Genomic DNA, 22,519 nt, shown 5'->3' on the forward strand with positions numbered 1-22,519 from the left:
TATTAATATTGAGCTTCTAAGTCTGTGTACAGGAACGTATTATTTGGAAGAGAAAATGTATCAGCTTATTGTTAAATTATTATGACGTTCTTTCCAATACAAAAAGTGTAGTAACTATTGTTTCCAAACTGCGTTACCCACTCCAGTCAGCAGATGGCGATGAGCGTCTTTCAGTTGACTCTTCTTTCGTGACGTATAATGGACTGGACGGACGCTTCTTCAGGAACAACAAGGCGCCAACTCTTTCAACCACGTCGGTAGCTTGCTAGCCAACATAAAACTGAAAGATTGACGTTTTAGACCATGTTAATGTACATTAGCTAATCTCAGTGTTTTCAACAAGTTTCGGTTGACGTATCAACTGGTTCAATTTGCAAACGTGTTAAAGATTGATACTGAGCCTAGCACTAGGCTAGACGCTAATGCTAGCTAGCTAGATAACATCCCTGACCATGAGCTCACTAAACTACTCCTCCCTTGCTAATGAAGAGAGGGTCTGCTGTATGGAGAAAGAATCTTTCAGAATGAAAAAGGAGGAAGAGGAGGCTGTTATAGTGAAAGAAGAGAAAGAACCGTTTAGAGAGGAAGAGGATGCTGTCTCAATAAAGGTGAAGGAGGAAGACGTTTTGGGGGTGAAAGAGGAAGAGACCGAATATGAGATTAACACCAGTGAGTACTGTCTTTAACAGGGACACAAACTATGCCGTTGTTGAACTAATGTGTGGTTTTAAAGTGGCATTCTACTGAAGTTCTACACTTGAATATGTTGTTCAGTACTGTAGGAATTGTTAAAGGGTCAATCTGCCATTGGTTCATATATTTTAGGGACTTTTCAATTAGATGTATTGAATTTTCCATGTGGCCTATATTGAAGTTCCCCTCATCTAATATAACAGGTTTTTAAAATTCTATATTGGTGCATATTTTCTACTTAAAATAACAAAGGGATGCAAAAGCCACCCATTTTGTGGAACGACCCTTTTACATTTGCATCACAAACACTATTTTAGGAAATCATGATGAAAGTGGCCATTTTAGACATATGCATGCCTCTTGTAACTCTATGATTGCAATAGATGGTCATAAGTTTACGATCTGTTTGATGTCCTCGTTCACACAGAAGAGAGACATGACTATGGTGGATCCTCTGGGGAGCCTCAACAACATCCTGATGCTGACGAGGAAGAGAAGAAGAGTCTCTCCAGATCAGAACACCAGATGGTACAGCTTGGTCTGGCCAGCTTGCTCTCTCTGGGTCTGGGATGGGTTTCTGTAAAACACTTCATGTCAACAGTGGCATCAGCAGGTCTAGCATACAGCTTGGTCTGGTCTAGCATACAGCTTGATCTCTCTGGGTCTGGGCTGGGTTTCTGTAAATCACTTCATGACATCAGCATCCATAATGATGTGCGTCCGTGTCCCCTCTTTATGGTTACCAGGACAACGCTAGCCCTTCCTCCCTCCCGGAGTCCCTGTATCGTGCCTCTCCTGGTAGCACCTTACTGCTGGGTATGAAGAGGTTGTCTGTGCTGCTGGTGGACTGCAGGAAAACAACAGGGCTGAGTGGAACTGTGAGAGGAGGAGCAGAGAAGAAAGGAGCAGATTTGACACATCAAAGTAAGTGCTGTAGTTTAGTTTGAACAAATACAATAGATCTGTTACCAGGAAGATAGACTGGTATCTGCTACCAGGATAACCAGCAGAGTTCTGTTAGTTGACAGGTATATGGATGTTATGAATATAACACTGAGAAAGGATTCTGCCAATGAAAAGAGAGAAACCAATTGACCATATAAAACCTTGATGAAAGTTAGCTTCGGAGAGAAGGTTTCAATGATCAAGAGAAAGTTTCAAGATGATCCAATGTAAGGTGCTTGTTTTACAAAAACTTTTCCTTAAAACATTATGGATGTTACATTGCCTGTCGCAGTCAACGCCCCTATCTTTACAAGACTGTAGAACAGGCAAACTAAACTCAGGACTTTGGTAATTAATTAACTAATAGTGAAGAAAAACTGTGATCAGGCTGCCCACTCAAGCAAAAGCTTCGAACTGTAACCAGTGCCGGCAACCTTGTTCAGGTTATCAATCAACCTACCACGGTAGTGACAAACAGTAGAGGAATGAAATCATCAACATGGTTTGATCATATCTTTACTAATGCTGCAGAAATGGGGTTTAAAGCAGCTATGAAAGTTATATACAGTATATCACAAAAGTGAGTACACCCCTCACATTTTTGTAAATATTTAGGTATATATTTTAATGTGACAACACTGAAGAAATGACACTTTTCTACAATGTAAAGTAGTGAGTGTACAGCTTGTATAACAGTGTACATTTGCTGTCCCCTCAAAATAACTCCACACACAGCCATTAATGTCTAAACCGCTGGCAACAAAGGTGAGTACACCCCTAAGTGAAAATGTCCAAAATGGGCCCAATTAGCCATTTTCCCTCCCCGGTGTCATGTGACTCGTTAGTGTTACAAGGGCTCAGGTGTGAATGGGGAGCAGGTGTGTTAAATTTGGTGTCATCGCTCTCACACTCCCTCATACTGACTGGTCACTGGAAGTTCAACATGGCACCTCATGGCAGAGGTCTCTCTGAGGATCTGAGATAAATAATTGTTGCTCTACATAAAGATGGCCTGGGCTATAAGAAGATTGCCAAGACCCTGAAACTGAGCTGCAGCACGGTGGCCAAGACCATACGGCGGTTTTACTGGACAGGTTCCACTCAGAACAGGCCTCGCCATGGTCGACCAAAGAAGTTGAGTGCACGTGCTCAGCGTCATATCCAGAGGTTGTCTTTGGGAAATAGACGTATGAGTGCTGCCAGCATTGCTGCAGAGGTTGAAGGGGTGGTGGGTCAGCCTGTCAGTGCTCCGACCATACGCCGTACACTGCATCAAATTGGTCTGCATGGCTGTCGTGCCAGAAGGAAGCCTCTTCTAAAGATGATGCACAAGAAAGTCCGCAAACAGTTTGCTGAAGACAAGCAGACTAAGGACATGGATTACTGAACCATGTCCTCTGGTCTGATGAGACCAAGAAACTTATTTGGTTCAGATGGTGTCAAGCGTGTGTGGCGGCAACCAGGTGAGGAGTACAAAGACAAGTGTGTCTTGCCTACAGTCAAGCGTGGTGGTGGGAGTGTCATGGTCTGGGGCTGCATGAGTGCTGCCGGTACTGGGGAGCTACAGTTCATTGAGGGAAGCATGAATGCCAACATGTACTGTGACATACTGAAGCAGAGCATGATCCCCTCCGAAGGAGGGGCCGCAGGGCAGTATTCCAACATGATAACGACCCCAAACAAACCTCCAAGACGACCACTGCCTTGCTAAAGAAGCTGAGGGTAAAGGTGATGGACTGGCCAAACATGTCTCTAGACCTAAACCCTATTGAGCATCTGTGGGGCATCCTCAAATGGAAGGTGGAGGAGTCTCTAACATCCACCAGCTCTGTGATGTCGTCATGGAGGAGTGGAAGAGGACTCCAGTGGCAACCTGTGAAGCTCTGGTGAACTCCATGCCCAAGAGGGTTAAGGCAGTGCTGGAAAATGATGGTGGGTGGCCACACAAAATATTGACACTTTGGGCCCAATTTGGACATTCTCACTTTTGTTGCCAGCAGTTTAGACATTAATGTGTGTTGAGTTATTTTGAGGGGACAGCAAATTTACACTGTTAAACAAGCTGTACACTCACTAATTTACATTGTTGCAAAGTGTCATTTCTTCAGTGTTGTCACATGAAAAGATATACTCAAATATTTACAAAAATGTGAGGGGTGTACTCACTTTTGTGATATACTGTATTTAGAACCACCTGCTTGATAGGAATCCAGCAACGTCTGTGTCTTGAGTGTCATAGAATTGTCTGTTTTTTGTGTTCTGACTTGTAAAACAGGATGAATAAAATAAGTAATGTAAACATAGCAGTAATTACCAGGAAGCTCTACATTTGTTTTAAAATCACACTAAGATTGTTAAAACTGGCCTCAGGTTATTGAGAGATCTGATTAGGATTTACTCTCGTAGCAAGGTTGTTTTATCATGTGGTTTCATTCGGGTCCCTATTTTTTTTAAACACTTGTCTTTGGCAGGAGAAAGACCAGACTCAGAGGAACCAGAGCCAGGGACGTCCAAACCAGCAAGACGACACCAGTGCTCCCACTGTGGAAAGGGTTGTAACCGGTTATGGGACGTGAAACAACATGAGAAAATACACACAGGGGAGAAGCCTTACCACTGCTCCCAGTGTGGAAAGTGTTTCAACCGGCCAGGGCATCTGAAACTGCACGAGAGAATACACACAGGGGAGAAGCCTTATCACTGCTCCCGGTGTGGAAATAGTTTTAACGATTTAGGGAAACTGAAACGACATGAGAGAATACACACAGGGAAGAAGCCTTATCACTGCTCCCAGTGTGGAAAGAGTTTTATCGGTTTAGGGAAACTGAAACGACATGAGAGAATACACACAGGGGAGAAGCCTTACCACTGCTCCCAGTGTGGAAAGGGTTTTAATGAGAAATCAAACCTGAAAGTTCACGAGAGAATACACACAGGGAAGAAGCCTTATCACTGCTCCCAGTGTGGAAAGAGTTTTAACAATTTAGGGACCCTGAAACAACATGAGAGAATACACACAGGGGAGAAGCCTTGCCACTGCTCCCAGTGTGGAAAGAGTTTTAACAATTTAGGGAACCTAAAACAACATGAGAGAATACACACAGGGGAGAGGCCTTACCACTGCTCCCAGTGTGGAAAGTGTTTCATCCGGTCAAAGGAGCTGAAAAGACATGAGAGAATACACACAGGGGAGAAGCCTTATCACTGCTCCCAGTGTGGAAAGAGTTTTAACAATTTAGGGAACCTGAAACATCATGAGAAAATACACACAGGTGAGAAGCCTTACCACTGCTCCCAGTGTGGAAAGTGTTTCAACCGGTCAGGGGGGCTGAAACGACACGAGAGAATACACACAGGGGAGAAGCCTTTCCACTCCTCCCAGGGTGCAAAGCTTTTGCCCATTTAGGAAGCCTGAGAGAACACATGAGACTGCACACAGAGGAGAATGCTTAGAAAAGGCCAGACTGTGAGAAAACATATTACTCATAACAGTCACTTAAACGTCTTTAGAGAATCCACACAGGAGAGAGAAATGACTTCTCTTAGCGTGTATATTGATATTTCACATCACATTGACTTAAAATTCATCAGAGAACACACACAGTGCTCCCGTTGTCTTATATTGTACACTGACAATGTGTTTACCTGTTTTTACCATATTAAATTGTTTCTTCCAATTATTGATAAACATGTACCTGTTAAGAAACTGACTGTTAGAACTGTTAAGGCTCCATGGATTGATGAGGAATTTAAAAACTGTATGGTCATTGGTAAAAATAGAAAAGAGTCGAGGTCCTGGAAAGAGTTTTAACCAGAAAGGACACCTGAACCAACAGGGGAAAATACACACAGGGGAGAAGCCTTAACACTGCTTAACACTGCGATTTGGTTGGGTTGTGTATCGGAGGACGCATGACTTTGACCTTCGTCTTTCCCGAGCCCGTACGGGAGTTGTAGCGATGAGACAAGATTGTAGCTACTAACAATTAGATACCACGATATTGGGGAGAAAAAGGGAGGTAAAATTAAACATTTTAAAAATTAAAACACATAAGACTGCACACAGGGGAGAAGCTTTACCACTGCTCCCAGTGTGCAAAGCGTTTGCCCATTTAGGAAGCCTGAAAGAATACATGAGAAGGCTTACAAAATACTCAGACTGTGGGAAAACATATTACTCATCACAGTCACTTTAACGTCATAAGAGAATCCACACAAAAGAGAAGAATTACTTGTAATATTGATATTTCACATCACATTGACTTAAAATGAATCAGAGAACATACACAGTGCTCCTGTTGTCTTATATTGTTGACTAAGAATGTGTTTACTTGTTTTTACCAGATGAAAGTGAATTGTACAAAGTATACTTAAACATATAGTTGTTTGTTTCTATTAGAAAACATGAATTGAATATGGAGTCTGTCAGTTTGAAAATAGAGTAGATCAGGTTCCATGTGTTTAAATGGTCCTTTTTTAAACTGTGTGTGTTTATCTGGGTGTCATTCCTCCAGCACTACAGATAATACAGTGATATCTGGATGTGATGCATTAGTTCCATTGTTGACATTTGCATTGTTGGCCCACTGATGATTTAATGAAATGAAAATGTTCAGACTCTGTAATGGAAAATGTTAATTGTTTGTGTGTCCACATAACTGAGTATGTGACTAACCTTGTGAAACTGTCCTATTATAAGCTCCTGTTCTTGGGAGTATCATTCTGTGTTGCAAACCAATTTGCACCTGTGTCCTTGTATGAATAAAGTCCCGCCCAGGAACAGGAAACTATAAAGATATGTGCTCATCACCCAATGCTTCAGGAATTCAGACTGTCTACACTGCGCTGTGTAACTCTGTTTGTTATTCTCTCTGAGCTCAGAAATAAATAATCTTGGTTTGACTTGGACTCCAGCAGATCCTTATTTTATAATATCCACCACAACTCTCCCAAGGATTGCTGTTTATCATTGTCTCAATGAAGAGTTCCTCTTTCGACTTTCCTGGGGGCATTTACAAACCTCCCACTGGTTCAATAAACGTTGTTACCCGATTGATGAGATTATCATGGGTGAGAGCAATTATTTTATTTGTCAAATGGCAACCAAGCATCGTTCATCATGTCACCAGAATAAGACCCTCAAAGTGTATTGGAATGGAGCATCAAGCTCATCACATGTAGTTTCACCACCCTGTGAAGTTCATAACTTATTTCATCTGTAGCCTAATAAACTACATGGGTTTCCGAATCGTAGTGGGGGAACCACACAAGATATCATCAAGTGACTCCAAGTTAACTAAGATGTGATGGTTGTTATATAAATATTTGCGCATCAAAGAGTTTCCACAGCCATTTCTCGCTTAAACATTTTTACTGACACAAAAAGACAAACAAATTGTCAAACGAAGTAACAAAATGTCACCATTTATAAAAGTGTACAGGCATATCCTGTTTCCATCAGCCCGGTCATTACTTTTGAAATGGTTGGATCAATATCCACCTTCATGATATGGATGAAGCCTGATTTGGAATGTCTGAGTAGTTCTATATGATGTCATAATACACCCCTCTGATAGTGATACATTTGTTCCATTGTTTCCATGTCAGTTGGTTTCCCACTCTGATGATTTATATCTGACAGAGGGGCTTTAAATGAATAGTACGATGACATCTTAGTGGGGCTTGAAATAAATAGGATTATTAATCATAAACTCCTATAGCAACAATACACTGCAGCTTTGACATCAAGATGAGAATGGTCTGATGGTTGGTGCTACTCTATAGGTAAGGCTGTTCAATATGAATGTTCAAATAGTCACTTCTAGCCGGCCTCCGCCCAGTATCCTGTCCTGAACTTAGTCACTGTTACTAGCCGTCTACCACCCAGTACTCCACCCTGTATTCTAGTCAAGGCTCATCCTATATAACTACTACTGTACACACCTTTTATATTCATATACGGTCCATAATGTCTAGACACACCATCATATACATTTTAAACAAATTGTATATATTTATATTCCAGACTCTGACATTCCTCGTTCTACCATTTCTATATTTCTAAATCCTTAAAATAAATTGTAGGGAAAATCAGTAGGTCACACAAATGACTATTTCTAAACAAAGATAATAGACAAGTAGAATGGGAGAGGTTTCTTATACTATCTATACTTACTCAGTGAAGAGACTCCAGGGACGGTGATGAAGGCTGTAGGAATGAAGATCAGACAGTGAAGAGACTCCAGGGGCGGTGATGAAGGCTGTAGGAATGAAGATCAGACAGTGAAGAGACTCCAGGGACGGAGATGAAGGCTGTAGGAATGAAGATCAGACAGTGAAGAGACTCCAGGGATGGTGATGAAGGCTGTAGGAATGAAGATCAGACAGTGAAGAGACTCCAGGGATGGAGATGAAGGCTGTAGGAATGAAGATCAGACAGTGAAGAGACTCCAGGGATGGTGATGAAGGCTGTAGGAATGAAGATCAGACAGTGAAGAGACTCCAGGGGCGGTGATGAAGGCTGTAGGAATTAAGATCAGTCAGCAATACTGGTCCTGTGGTCAGGTGGGGGAGTGGTCGATCCAGACAATGATTGTGAGGAAGCATGCGGGGAACAGGCTCCTTTCTACTACCATTCTGGGGTCTGGATACATGCCAACAAAGACTACAACTGCTTCAAACAATGGGAGAGGCTACCATTGACCATCACACTTTCTTTCATAACCAGGAAGCCCATGTTGAGCCAGCAGTGTTCTCACGATGGAAGAGGGAGCAGGCAGCCGTCATCCAGTCTCTCAGAAAACCATGTTGAGCCATCAGTGTTCTCACTATGGAAGAGGGAGCAGGAAGCCGTCATCCAGGGACAAGGACAAAGGTGCAGCACTGGTGTTAGTAGCTGATGACAGAAGTGACAGCCTGGACACACAGCAAAGTTTGACGCGATCAGTGTTGTTGAGCAGAGAATCAACCAGATTGATTCACAGTCAGTGTTGTTGCGCAGAGAATCAACCAGATTGATTTACAATCAGTGTTGTTGAGCAGAGAGTGCTTTGTTGAAGCACTTTTGGCAGTGATTATAGCCTCAAGCCGCCTTGGGTATAACACTACAATCTTGGCACCCCTGTATTTGTGGTGTTTTCTCCCATTATTCTCTGCAGATCCTCTCAAGATCTGTCAGGTTGGATGGAGAGCGTCAATGCGCAGCTATTTTCAGGATTTCTTCAGAGTTGTTTGATCAGATTCAAATCCGGGCTCTGGCTGGGCCTCTCAAGGACATTCAGAGACTTGTCCCAAAGCCACTTCTATGTTGTCTTTGCTGTGTGCTTAGGGTCGTTGTCCTGTGGAAAGGTGAACCTTTGCCCCAGTCTGAGGTCCTGGGTGCTCTTGAGCAGGTTTTCATCAATTATCTCTCTGTACTTTGCTCCGTACATCTTTCCCTCGATCCTGACTAGTCTCCCAGTCCCTGCCGCTGAAAAATATCCCCAATAACACCATGATATTGCCATCACCACGATTCACCGTAGGGATGGTGCCAGGTTTCCTCCAGACCTGACGCTTGGCATTCAGGTCAAAGAGTTCAATCTTGGTTTCATCAGATCAGAGAATCTTGTTTCTCATGGTCTGAGAGTCCTTTAGGTGCCTTTTGGCAAACTCCAAACAGACTTTCATGTGCCTTTTACTGAGAAGTGGCTTCCGTCTGGCCACTCTACCAAAAAGGTCAAATTGGTGGAGTGCTGCAGAGATGGTTGTCCTTCTGGAAGGTTCTCCCATCTCCACAGAGGAACTCTTGAGCTCTGTCAGAGTGACCATCGGGTTCTCAGTAACGTCCCTGACCAAGGCCCTTCTCCCCCAATTGTTCAGTTTGGCTGGGCGGCCAGCACTAGGAAGTCTTGGTGGTTCCAAACTTCCAAACTTTCCATTTAAGAAGGATGGCGGCCACTGTGTTCTTTAGGACCTTCAATGCTGCAGAAATGCGTTGGTCCACTTCCCCAGATCCGTGACACAATCCTGTCTCTAAAGGATTATATCACAACAAATAAAGGCTACTTAAAGTTCATGAGAGAACACGCATCTCCTCGTACACTTGTCTCATGTTTACAAAATAGAATTGTGCTTTTGGTCATTAAGCCTCATTAAATCAAACTGTATGAAGCTGTATGTATTTTATTTCAACACCTGTACTGGTACCTCCTGTATATAGCCTCCACATTGACTCTGTACTGGTACCCCCTGTATATAGCCTCCACATTGACTCTGTACTGGTACCCCCTGTATATAGCCTCCACATTGACTCTGTACTGGTACCTCCTGTATATAGCCTCCACATTGACTCTGTACTGGTACCTCCTGTATATAGCCTCCACATTGACTCTGTACTGGTACCCCCTGTATATAGCCTCCACATTGACTCTGTACTGGTACCCCCTGTATATAGCCTCCACATTGACTCTGTACTGGTACCCCCTGTATATAGCCTCCACATTGACTCTGTACTGGTACCTCCTGTATATAGCCTCCACATTGACTCTGTACTGGTACCTCCTGTATATAGCCTCCACATTGACTCTGTACTGGTACCTCCTGTATATAGCCTCCACATTGACTCTGTACTGGTACCTCCTGTATACAGCCTCCACATTGACTCTGTACTGGTACCCCCTGTATATAGCCTCCACATTGACTCGGTACTGGTACCCCCTGTATATAGCCTCCACATTGTCTCTGTACTGGTACCTCCTGTATATAGCCTCCACATTGTCTCTGTACTGGTACCTCCTGTATATAGCCTCCACATTGTCTCTGTACTGGTACCTCCTGTATATAGCCTCCACATTGTCTCTGTACTGGTACCTCCTGTATATAGCCTCCACATTGTCTCTGTACTGGTACCCCCTGTATATAGCCTCCACATTGACTCTGTACTGGTACCCCCTGTATATAGCCTCCACATTGTCTCTGTACTGGTACCTCCTGTATATAGCCTCCACATTGACTCTGTACTGGTACCCCCTGTATATAGCCTCCACATTGTCTCTGTACTGGTACCCCCTGTATATAGCCTCCACATTGACTCTGTACTGGTACCCCCTGTATATAGCCTCCACATTGTCTCTGTACTAGTACCCCCTGTATATAGCCTCCACATTGACTCTGTACTGGTACCTCCTCTATATAGCCTCCACATTAACTCTGTACTGGTACCTCCTGTATATAGCCTCCACATTGACTCTGTACTGGTACCCCCTGTATATAGCCTCCACATTGACTCTGTACTGGTACCTCCTCTATATAGCCTCCACATTGACTCTGTACTGGTACCTCCTCTATATAGCCTCCACATTAACTCTGTACTGGTACCTCCTGTATATAGCCTCCACATTGACTCTGTACTGGTACCTCCTGTATACAGCCTCCACATTGACTCTGTACTGGTACCTCCTGTATATAGCCTCCACATTGACTCTGTACTGGTACCTCCTGTATATAGCCTCCACATTGACTCTGTACTGGTACCCCCTGTATATAGCCTCCACATTGACTCTGTACCGGTACCCCCTGTATATAGCCTCCACATTGACTCTGTACTGGTACTTTATATAGCCTCCACAGTGACTCTGTACTGGTACCCCCTGTATATAACCTCCACATTGACTCTATACTGGTACCTCCTGTATACAGCCTCCACATTAACTCTGTACTGGTACCTCCTGTATATAGCCTCCACATTGACTCTGTACTGGTACCCCCTGTATATAGCCTCCACATTGACTCTGTACCGGTACCCCCTGTATATAGCCTCCACATTGACTCTGTACTGGTACTTTATATAGCCTCCACAGTGACTCTGTACTGGTACCCCCTGTATATAACCTCCACATTGACTCTATACTGGTACCTCCTGTATACAGCCTCCACATTAACTCTGTACTGGTACCTCCTGTATATAGCCTCCACATTGACTCTGTACTGGTACCCCCTGTATATAGCCTCCACATTGACTCTGTACCGGTACCCCCTGTATATAGCCTCCACATTGACTCTGTACTGGTACTTTATATAGCCTCCACAGTGACTCTGTACTGGTACCCCCTGTATATAACCTCCACATTGACTCTGTACCGGTACCCCCTGTATATAGCCTCCACATTGACTCTGTACTGGTACTTTATATAGCCTCCACATTGACTCTGTACTGGTACCTCCTGTATATAGCCTCCACATTGACTCTGTACTGGTACCTCCTGTATATAGCCTCCACATTGACTCTGTACTGGTACCCCCTGTATATAGCCTCCACATTGACTCTGTACCTGTACCTCCTGTATATAGCCTCCACATTGACTCTGTACCTGTACCTCCTGTATATAGCCTCCACATTGACTCTGTAAACACGGTATATTTTTTTATTGTGTAACTTTTTTTCTTACCTCTTATTTTTCTTATCTACGTTGTTGGTTAAGGGCTTGTCAGTAAGAATTTCACGTTAAGATCTACACCTGTTGTATTCAGCGCATGTGACAAATAATATTTGATTGTAACTAAATATGCAGTATGTCAGTTTCAATGTTACGGTCTTTGATTCAATTATATTTCTGAAACTCAGGCTGTGTGTGTTTATCTGCGTCATTCCTTGATCATTGCTTGTCGTCCTGTAGCTCAGTTGGTAGAGTATAGTGCTTTTAAAACTAGGGTAGTGGGGTTGATTCCTGGGACCATCCATATGATAAGTGTTTGCACACATGACTGCAAATCCCTTTGGATAAAAGTGTCTGCTAAATGGCAGATATATCCACTGATTATACCAAACATTTCGAACACTTTCCTAATATGGAGACCCTCCTCTTTCTCCCTCAGAATAGCCTCAATTCGTCGGGGCATGGACTCTACAAGGTGTCGAAAGCGTTCCACAGGGATGCTGGCCTATGATGACTCCAGTGCTTATCACAATTGGTTGTATGTCCTTTGGGTGCAGTGGAGGCTCCTCAGAGGAGGAAGGGGAGGCTCCTGAGAGGAAGAAGTGGAGGCTCCTGAGAGGGGGAAGGGGAGGCTCCTGAGAGGAGGAAGGGGAGGCTCCTCAGAGGTGGAAGTGGAGGCTCCTGAGAGGATGAAGGGGAGGACCCTCCTCCTGAGTGATTTTCAGAAAAATAAAAATGATAAAACATATAAAAAAGTTATATCCATTTTAGATAAAACTATACTAAATATAATCACGTCACCAAATAATTGATTAAAACATGAAGGTCTACAGTAGCCTCTGTAGGGTAGCACCATGGTGTAGCCTGGAGAACAGCGAGTTTCCGTTTCTCCTCTGAGTATTTTGACTTCAATACAAACCTACGAGGTTTTGGAAAAGTTTTTTTTCACCTGGTCACATACAGCTGATGTGTTGTGCATTGAAGTCCAGAAGCGAAGAGAAAAGGTGAAAGGAGGACAGAAGGAATACAACGTGGCTGAAATGAAAGTGAACTGTGTTTACACAGTCCAGCAGTTGGCTGTAATGAAAGTTCTGTTTCAGAAATGTTTTTCATTCCGACGATTCTGTTGAAAAACATTTCTTGAACGGAACTTAACGGGGATAAACATACCTGAATTTGTTCAAAAGAAACTCTTGTTTGCAACTGCTGGACTAATGATTACATCCTAGATCAGCAGACGAGAGTGTGCAAGGCGGTATTGAATGTGTCACTGTCTGTCACCTCAAATTTTTCTCTCAACCTGTGTGCACCTACGTTGTAAACTTTCATTCATAGACTAGGTTGTAGCTACCTCATGATGGGTATAGGGAAAATATTAGTATCATGTAGTAGTCCAAACCTATCGCTGTTGCATTGAACAGGGTGAATGGAATATGAATGACAGTCATCCAACATGCTGTAGTAGAAATAAGGCCATGCCCATGAAAAACAAAATGGTCCTACCTCATCTTAAACGGCACTGACCTCCACTGTTACGGTGGTGGACCATTCTTGGTACACATGGGAAACTGTTGAGTTGGAAAAACAAATCACAAATCGGTGCGCCTGGAACCTACTACCATACCCTGTTCAAAGGCACTTAAATATTTAGTCTTCCCAATTCACCCTCTGAATGGTACTCAGACACAATCCATGTCTCATTTGTCTCAAGGCTTAACAATCCTTTAACCGGCCTCCTCCCTTCATCTACACGGATTGAAGTGGATTTAACTAGTGACATCAGTAAGGGATCATAGCTTTCACCTGGATTCACCTGGTCAGTCTAAGTCATGGAAGGAGCAGGTGTTCTTAATGTTTTGTCTACCCAGTGTATAGCACGACAGATATTCAAGTGCTATTTCCATGTGATGCATTTGTTCTGTTGTTTACAGGATGATTTGTATCTTATAGAGCGTGGCTTTAAGGGAAGAGTATGGTCACATCTAGACAAAAACGATTGTGAAAAATGAACAGAGAAAATGTGTATTAACACTCTACCTATTCATAGAAGTATTTGTGCATCATCTACATATTCACATTACACTTCTACGTCTGTGTACCGGAAATAATTAGTTGTAAGACGTAAGAGAAAATATATCAACTTATTGTTAAATAATTATGACGTTCTTTCCAATACAAAAAGTGTAGTAACTATGGTTTCCAAACTGCGTTACCCACTCCAGCCAGCAGATGGCGATGTGTGTCTTTCAGTTGACTCTTCTTTCGTGACGTATAATGGACTGGACGGACGCTTCTTCAGGAACAACAAGGCGCAAACTCTTTCAACCACGTCGGTAGCTTGCTAGCCAACATAAAAGTGAAAGATTGACGCTTTAGACCATCTTAATGTACATTATCTAATCTCAGTGTTTTAAACACAGTTCTGTTGACGTATTAACTGGTTAACTGTAACCTAATTTGCAAACTTGTTAAAGATTGATGCTGAGCCTAGCACTAGGCTAGTCGCTAATGCTAACTAGCTAGCTAACATCCCTGACCATGAGCTCATTAAAGTACTCATCCCCTGCTATAGAAGAGGAGGTCTGCTGTTTGGAGAAAGAAGTTCTGGCGCTGAACATTGAAGAAGAGGATGAGGTTACAGTGAAAGAAGAGAAAGAAGCTTTTAGAATGAAAAAGGAGGAAGATGAGACTGTTATAGTGAAGGAAGAAGATGCTGTTATAGTGGAAGAACATTTCAGAATGAAAAAGGAGGAAGAGGAGACTGTTATAGTGAAGGAAGAAGATGCTGTTATAGTGGAAGAACATTTCAGAATGAAAAAGGAGGAAGAGGAGGCTGTTATAGTGAAGGAAGAAGATGCTGTTATAGTGGAAGAACATTTCAGAATGAAAAAGGAGGAAGAGGAGACTGTTATAGTGAAAGAAGAGAAAGAACCGTTTAGAGAGGAAGAGGATGCTATCTCAATAAAGGTGAAGGAGGAATACGTTTTTGGAGTGAAAGAGGAGACAGAATATCAGATTAACACCAGTGAGTACTGTCTTAAACAGGGACACAAACTATGCCGTTGTTGAACTAATGTGTGGTTTTTAAGTGGCATTCTACTGAAGTTCTACACTTGAATATGTTGTTCAGTACTGTAGGAATTGTTAAAGGGTCAATCTGCCATTGGTTCATATATTTTAGGGACTTTTCAATTAGATGTATTGAATTCTCCATGTGGTCTATATTAAAGTTCCCCTCATCTAGTATAACAGGCTTTTAAAATTCAATATTGAAGCATAATCTCTACTTAAAATATCAAAGGGACATATTCATGCCTCTTGTAAGACCCTGTGATTTTATTAGACGGTTATAAGTTTACTACTCATTTTGATGTTCTCATTAACACAGGAGAGAGACATGACTATGGTGGATCCTCTGGGGAGCTTCAACAACATCCTGATGCTGATGAGGCAGAGAAGAGTCGCTCCAGATCAGAACACCAGATGGTACAGCTTGGTCTGGACTAGCAAACAGCTTTCTCTCGCTTGGGGGCTGGGTTTCTGTAAAGCACTTTATGACAAAAGTGACATCAGCATCCATAATGATGTGCGTCTGTGTCCCCTCTTTATGGTTACCAGGACAACACTAGCCCTTCGTCCCTCCCAGAGTCTCTGTATCGTGCCTCTCCCGGTAGCACCTTACTGCTGGGTATGAAGAGGTTGTCTGTGCTGCTGGTGGACTGCAGGAAAACAATGGGGCTGAGTGGAACTGTGGGAGGAGGAGAAGAGATGAAAGGATCAGATTTGACACATCAAAGTAAGTGCTGTAGTTTAGTTTGAACAAATACAATAGATCTGCCCACCGGTATCTGTTACCAGGATAACCAGCAGAGTTCTGTTAGTTGACAGGAAGATAGACTGGTGTATATGGATGTTATGAATATCATAACACTGAAAAAGGATTCTGCCAATGAAAAGAGAGAAACCAATAGACCATATAAAACCTTGATGAAAGTTAGCTTTGGAGAGAAAGTTTCAAGATGATCCAATGTAAGGTGCTTGTTTTACAAAAGCTTTTCCTTAAAACATTATGGATGTTACATTGCCTGTCCCAGTCAACGCCCCTATCTTTACAAGACTGTAGAACAGGCAAACTAAACTCAGGACTTTGGTCATTAATTAACTAGTACTGAAGAAAAGCTGTGATCAGGCTGCCCACTCAAGCAAAAGCTTCAAACTGTAACCAGTGCCGGCAACCTGGTTCAGGTTATCAATCAACCTACCAGGGTAGTGACAAACAGTAGAGGAATGAAATCATCAACATGGCTTGATCATATCTTTACTAATGCTGCAGAAATGGGTTTTAAAGCAGTGTCCAGATCCATCAGATGTAGTGATCACAATATAGTAGCCATGTCTAGGAAAACCACCGTTCCAAAGGCTGGGCCTAATATTGTGTATAAGAGGTCATACATTTTTTGTAGTGATTCCTATGTTGTTGATGTAAATAATATTTATTGGTCCGTGGTGTGTAATGATGAGCAACCAGACACTGCCCTTGACACGTTTGAAACTGCTTATCCCAGTTACTAATAAGCAGCACCCATTAAGAAAATGACTGTAAAAACTGTTAAATCCACGTGAATTGATGAGGAATTTTAAAAATGGTATGATGAAGTGGGAGGCAAAAGAGATGGCATATAGGTCTGGCTGTATAACTGATTGGCAAACCTATTGCAAATTGAGACATCATTTGACTAAACTGAATAAAAATAAGAAAGTACACAATGAAACAAAGATAAATTACATGAAGAATGATAGTAAAAATATTTGGAGCATCTTCAATGAAATTTTGGGCAAATAAAATCTACAATGACAAGTCACTGGTGTCTGACAACGTGGAATGAAAATTGAGGATAATAGCGGCCGATATTGCCATTCCTATTTGCCTTGTCTTTAATTTAAGCCTACTAGAAAGTGTGTGCCCTCAGGCCTGGAGGGAAGCTAAAGTCATTCCACTACCCAAGAATAGTAAAGCTCCCTTTACTGGCTTAAATAGCTGACCAATCAGCCTGTTACCAACCCTTACAATTTTGGGAAAAAAATATTTGACCAGATACAATGCTGTTTTACATTAAACAAATATAGACTTTTAGCTTATAGGGAAGTTCATTCAACAAGCACAGCACTTGCAAATTACTGACTGGCTGAGAGAAATTGATGATAAAATATTGTTAGGGCTGTTTTGTTTGACTCAGTGTGGCTTTTGACATTATCGATCGTAGTCTGCTGCTGAAAAAAACGTATGGCTTTACACCCCCTGCTATATTGTGGATAAAGAGTTTTTATTTTAAAATATAACCTTTATTTAACTAGGCAAGTCAGTTAAGAACAAATTATTATTTTCAATGACGGCCTAGGACTGCCTTGTTCAGGGGCAGAACGACAGAGTTTTACCTTGTCAACTCGGAGATAAGATCCAGCAATCTCTCGGTTACTGGCCTACCGCTCTAACCACTAGGCTACCTGCCGCACCAGAGCTACCTGTCTAACAGAACACAGAGAATGTTCTTTAATGGAAGCCTGTACAACAAATCGAGATGGTTTGGGATTAGTTGGATCGCAGAGTGAAGGAAAACAAGTTCTCAGCATATGTGGGAACGCCTACAAGACTGTTGGAAAAGGATTCCAGGTGAAGCTGGTTGAGAGAAAGCAAGGGTGGCAACTTTTGAAGAATAAAATATATATTTTATTTTAACACCTGTGGTTACTACATGATTCCATGTGTTTTTAATAATTTTGATGTCTTCTCCATTATTTTGCTATGTAGAAAATAGTAAAAATAAAGAAAAACCCTTGAATGAGTAGGTGAGTCCAACCTTTTGACTGGTACTGTACATTCAATTCCCTGACAACAGCTCCAGTGGACATTCCTGCAGTCAGCATACCAATTGCCCGCTCCCTCAGAGATCTGTGGCATTGTTGTGTGAACAAACTGCACATTTTCGAGTAGCCTTTTATTACCCCCAGCACAGGGTGCACCTGTGTAACAATCACGCTGTTCAATCAGCTTCTTGATATGCCACACCTGTCAGGTGGATGGATTATCTTGGCAAAGAATAAATGTTGACTAACAGTGATGCTCATGAAACATCCAACACTTTACATGTTGCGTTTATATTTTTGTTTATTGTAGTTACTATCAGTTTTAGGAACATTTACCCAAATATTTAACCTTATTTTTTACTTTACCCAAAATATGACATCGGCGATAATCAAAATGTTGAAAATCTGTGAACATCTAAATAAGAAATTGGTCCATTTAAACAGCATGTGTCGAACCCTTTCAACAACGGGGAGATGTTACTGGTGTTCTTTGTATCTTCGACGTAAAAACAAGTTTTGGATTTCCACACAAAATGACTTCTTTAGTTATTTGATGTTTAAGGAAGTGTGTAGGTCACATTCTGTATCATACAGCTATGAAAGTTATATATTTAGAACCACCTGTTCAATTGGAATCCAGCGACGTCTGTGTCCTCAGTGTCCTAGAACTGTCTAGGTTTTTGTGTTCTGACTTGTAAAATAGGATGAATGAAATAAGTTTGTAATAAGATTGTTAAAACTGGCCTCAGGTTATTGAGAGATCTGATTTAGGATTTACCCTCGTAGCAAGGTTGTTTTATCATGTGGTTTCATCTGGGTCTCTATTAAAAAATAACACTGTCTTTGGCAGGAGAAAGACCAGACTCAGAGGAACCAGAGCCAGGGACGTCCAAACCAGCAAGACGACACCAGTGCTCCCACTGTGGAAAGAGTTTTAACCAGAAAGCACACCTGAAAGCTCATGAGAGAATACACACAGGGGAGAAGCCTTACCACTGCTCCCAGTGTGGACAGTGTTTCAACCAAAAAGCACACCTGAAACAACACGAGATAATACACACAGGGGAGAAGCCTTACCACTGCTCCCAGTGTGGAAAGTGTTTCAAACGGCCTTTTCATCTGAAACAGCATGAGAGAATACACACAGGAGAGAAGCCTTGCCACTGCTCCCAATGTGGAAAGGGTTGTAACGGGTTATGGGACCTGAAACAACATGAGATAATACACACAGGGGAGAAGCCTTACCACTGCTCCCAATGTGGAAAGCGTTGTAACGGGTTACGGGGCCTGAAACAACATGAGATAATACACACAGGGGAGAAGCCTTACCACTGCTCCCAATGTGGAAAGCGTTGTAACGGGTTACGGGGCCTGAAACAACATGAGATAGTACACACAGGGGAGAAGCCTTACCACTGCTCCCAGTGTGGAAAGTGTTTCAACAAGAGAGGACTCCTGAAACAGCACGAGAGAGAACACACGGGGGAGAAGCCTCACCACTGCTCCGAGTGTGGAAAGTGTTTCAACCATTCAGGGGAGCTAAAACGACATGAGAGAGTACACACAGGAGAGAAGCCTTACCACTGCTCCCTATGTGGAAAGCGTTTCAACCAGTCGGGGGAGCTGAAACAGCACGAGAGAATACACACTGGGGAGAAGCCTTACCATTGCTCCCAGTGTGGAAGGAGTTTTACCGGTTTAGGGACCCTGAGACACCACGAGAGAATACACACAGGAGAGAAGCCTTACCACTGCTCCCAATGTGGAAAGCGCTTCAACCATTTGGGGGAGCTGAAACAGCATGAGAGAATACACACAGGGGAAAAGCCTTTCCACTGCTCCCAGTGTGGAAAGTGTTTCGGCCTTTCAGGGACGCTGAAACGACATGAGAGAATACACACAGGAGAGAAGCCTTACTACTGCTCCCAATGTGGACAGGGTTGTAGTGCGTTATGGCACCTGAAACAACACGAGAGAACACACACGGGGGAGAAGCTTTACCACTGCTCCCAGTGTGGAAAGTGTTTCAGCCAATCAGGGACGTTGAAACGACATGAGAGAATACACACAGGGCAGAAGCCTTACCACTCCTCCCAGGGTGCAAAGCTTTTGCCCATTTAGGAAGCCTGAAAGAACACATTAGACTGCACACAGAAAGAGCATGACACAGAGGAGAAGGCTTAGAAAAGCTCAGACTGTGGGAAAACATATTACTCATAACAATCACTTAAATGTCATTAGAGAATCCACACAGGAGAGATAAATTACTTCTCTTAGTGTGTATATTGATATTTCACATCACATTGGCTTAAAATTTATCAGAGAACATACACAGTGCTCCCGTTGTCTTATATTGTTGACTGACAATGTGTTTACCTGTCTTTACCATATAAAATTAAATGGTACAGGGTATACTCAAACATATATTTGACCTACAAAACTAAGGAGATGATACCATCGCTCTGTACCATCACTCATTCATATATCTTTATGTACATATTCTTTATCCCCTTACACTTGTGTCTATAATTAAGGTAGTAGTTTTGGAATTGTTAGCTAGATTACTTGTTGGTTATTACTGCATTGTCGGAACTAGAAGCACAAGCATTTCGCTACACTCGCATTAACATCTGCTAACCATGTGTATGTGACAAATAAAATTGTGCTCATCACCCAATGCTTCAGGAATTCAGACTGTCTACACTGCGCTGTGTAACTCTGTTATTCTCTCTGAGCTCAGAAATAAAAAATATTGGTTTGACTTGGACTCCAGCACATCCTTATTTTATAATATCCACCACAACTCTCCCACAGATTGCTGTTTATCATTGTCTCAATGAAGAGTTCCTCTTTCGACTTTCCTGGGGGAATTTACAAACCTCCCACTGGTTGAATAAAAGTTTTTACCCGAATGATGAGATTATTATTTTATTTGTCAAATGGCAACCAAGCAACGATCATCATGTCACCAGAATAAGAACCTCAAAATGTATTGGAAAGGAGCATCAAGCTCATCACGTGCACTTTCACCACCCTGTGAAGTTCATAACTTATTTCATCTGTAGCCTAATAAACTACATGGTTTCTCAAGTCATAGTGGGAGGACCACACAACATATCATGTGACTCCAAGTTAACTAAGATGTGGTTGTTATCATTAAGGAGTTTCCACAGCCATTTCTCGCTTAGACATTTTTACTGACACAAATATACAAACAAATTGTCAAACGGAGTAACAAATAGTCTGTCGGCATTTATAAAAGTGTACAGGCATATCCTGTTTCCATCAGCCCGGTCATTACTTTTGAGATGGTTGGATCAATATCCACCTTCATGATGTGGATGAAGCCTGATTTGGAATGTCTGAGTAGTTCTATATGATGTCATAATACACACCTCTGATAATCAAGTGATATTTGGAATGTCTGAGTAGTTCTATCTGATGTCATAATACACCCCTCTGATAGTGATACATTTGTTCCATTGTTTCCATGTCAGTTGGTTTCCCACTCTGATGATTTATATCTGACAGAGGGGCTTTAAATGAATAGTATGGTGACATCTTAGTGTGTCTTTAAATATGATTATTAATCATAAACTCCTATAGCAACAATACACTGCAGCTTTGACATCAAGAAGAGAATGGGCAGATGGGTGGTGGTGCTACTCTATAGGTAAGGCTGTTCAATATGAATGTTCAATACACACAATAGGTTGACTGGGGAGGTGATGTACCACAGTCAAACTCCTGCAATAAGAGCTAAGATGCTAATATTTGTGGTTAGGTTGATCAGTAGCCAGTTATTCTCAAACCAGTTACGAAAAAAATAGACTTATTTTTAAATCGTATATCTTAGTTGTTCCATAGAAAGTATCTGTGAGGGGGAAAATTGTGTTTATACGCTAACATCCAAGCTAAAATCGCCTGCTTATGGAATTTAGCCAATTTTACTAGGATTTTATCAACATTAAAATTACATCAAAGCAAAAATTCTAAACCAGTTATATTTATCGTTCAGTTACCCTAAACCTCTCCCATCTATCTCTGAAGACCATCCAGTCCTATCCTTCAGTTACCCTAAACCTCTCCCATCTATCTCTGAAGACCATCCAGTCCTATTCTTCAGTTACCCTAAACCTCTCCCATCTATCTCTGAAGACCATCCAGTCCTATTCTAATTGACATATATTTTTAACTGTGATGTTTCACAAAAGTTCTTGACCTTTATATTGTCATAGTTGCTGCAGATAGTAAATAAAAAATAAACATGTTTGCTAAAAGTATTATTATATTATTGATCAATTGTCTATGACTTTACAAATCCCCCAGTAGTGCTGTCTGCAGAGTTAGCTCCAGGTAAATGTTGCCATTCCTTGACATGCGACCAAAAACAAGCTACATAATTACAGAACTAAAACAAATGATCTAATGATTCTGTCTCTTCGCAGCTAAATCTGCAGAGGTTCATTGTATCCCCCATATATAGAACATTGTATTGGTTGAAAGAATTTTGTATAATAATTCAAATTGAAAAATTCCAAGTTTTGAATCTTGCGTCATTCATAATTTTCTTTAATGCAGGGCTGACAGACACGTTTCTT

General features: G+C 41.9%; 1 protein-coding gene across 2 annotated transcripts; it reads left to right on the forward strand.

The window, feature by feature from the left end:
* Window positions 1-452: 452 nt before the first annotated feature.
* LOC139370051 (zinc finger protein 345-like) lies at window positions 453-20,279 on the forward strand. 2 transcript variants are annotated; one of them, XM_071109360.1, is made up of 6 exons: window positions 453-669; window positions 1,121-1,236; window positions 1,440-1,617; window positions 15,442-15,539; window positions 15,672-15,849; window positions 18,769-20,279. In XM_071109360.1, exons 1-6 carry the CDS (start codon window positions 453-455, stop codon window positions 20,037-20,039), a joined length of 2,058 nt encoding a protein of 685 aa, XP_070965461.1. In that variant the 3' UTR covers window positions 20,040-20,279. The 2 variants fall into 2 exon arrangements, with proteins under 2 accessions (XP_070965461.1, XP_070965460.1); XM_071109359.1 differs by lacking the exons at window positions 453-669; window positions 1,121-1,236; window positions 1,440-1,617 and adding an exon at window positions 14,592-15,078.
* The last annotated feature ends 2,240 nt before the right edge of the window (window positions 20,280-22,519 follow it).

The sequence above is a fragment of the Oncorhynchus clarkii genome, chromosome 17 (assembly GCF_045791955.1).
Source record: "Oncorhynchus clarkii lewisi isolate Uvic-CL-2024 chromosome 17, UVic_Ocla_1.0, whole genome shotgun sequence".
NCBI classification, from domain to species: Eukaryota; Metazoa; Chordata; class Actinopteri; order Salmoniformes; family Salmonidae; genus Oncorhynchus; species Oncorhynchus clarkii.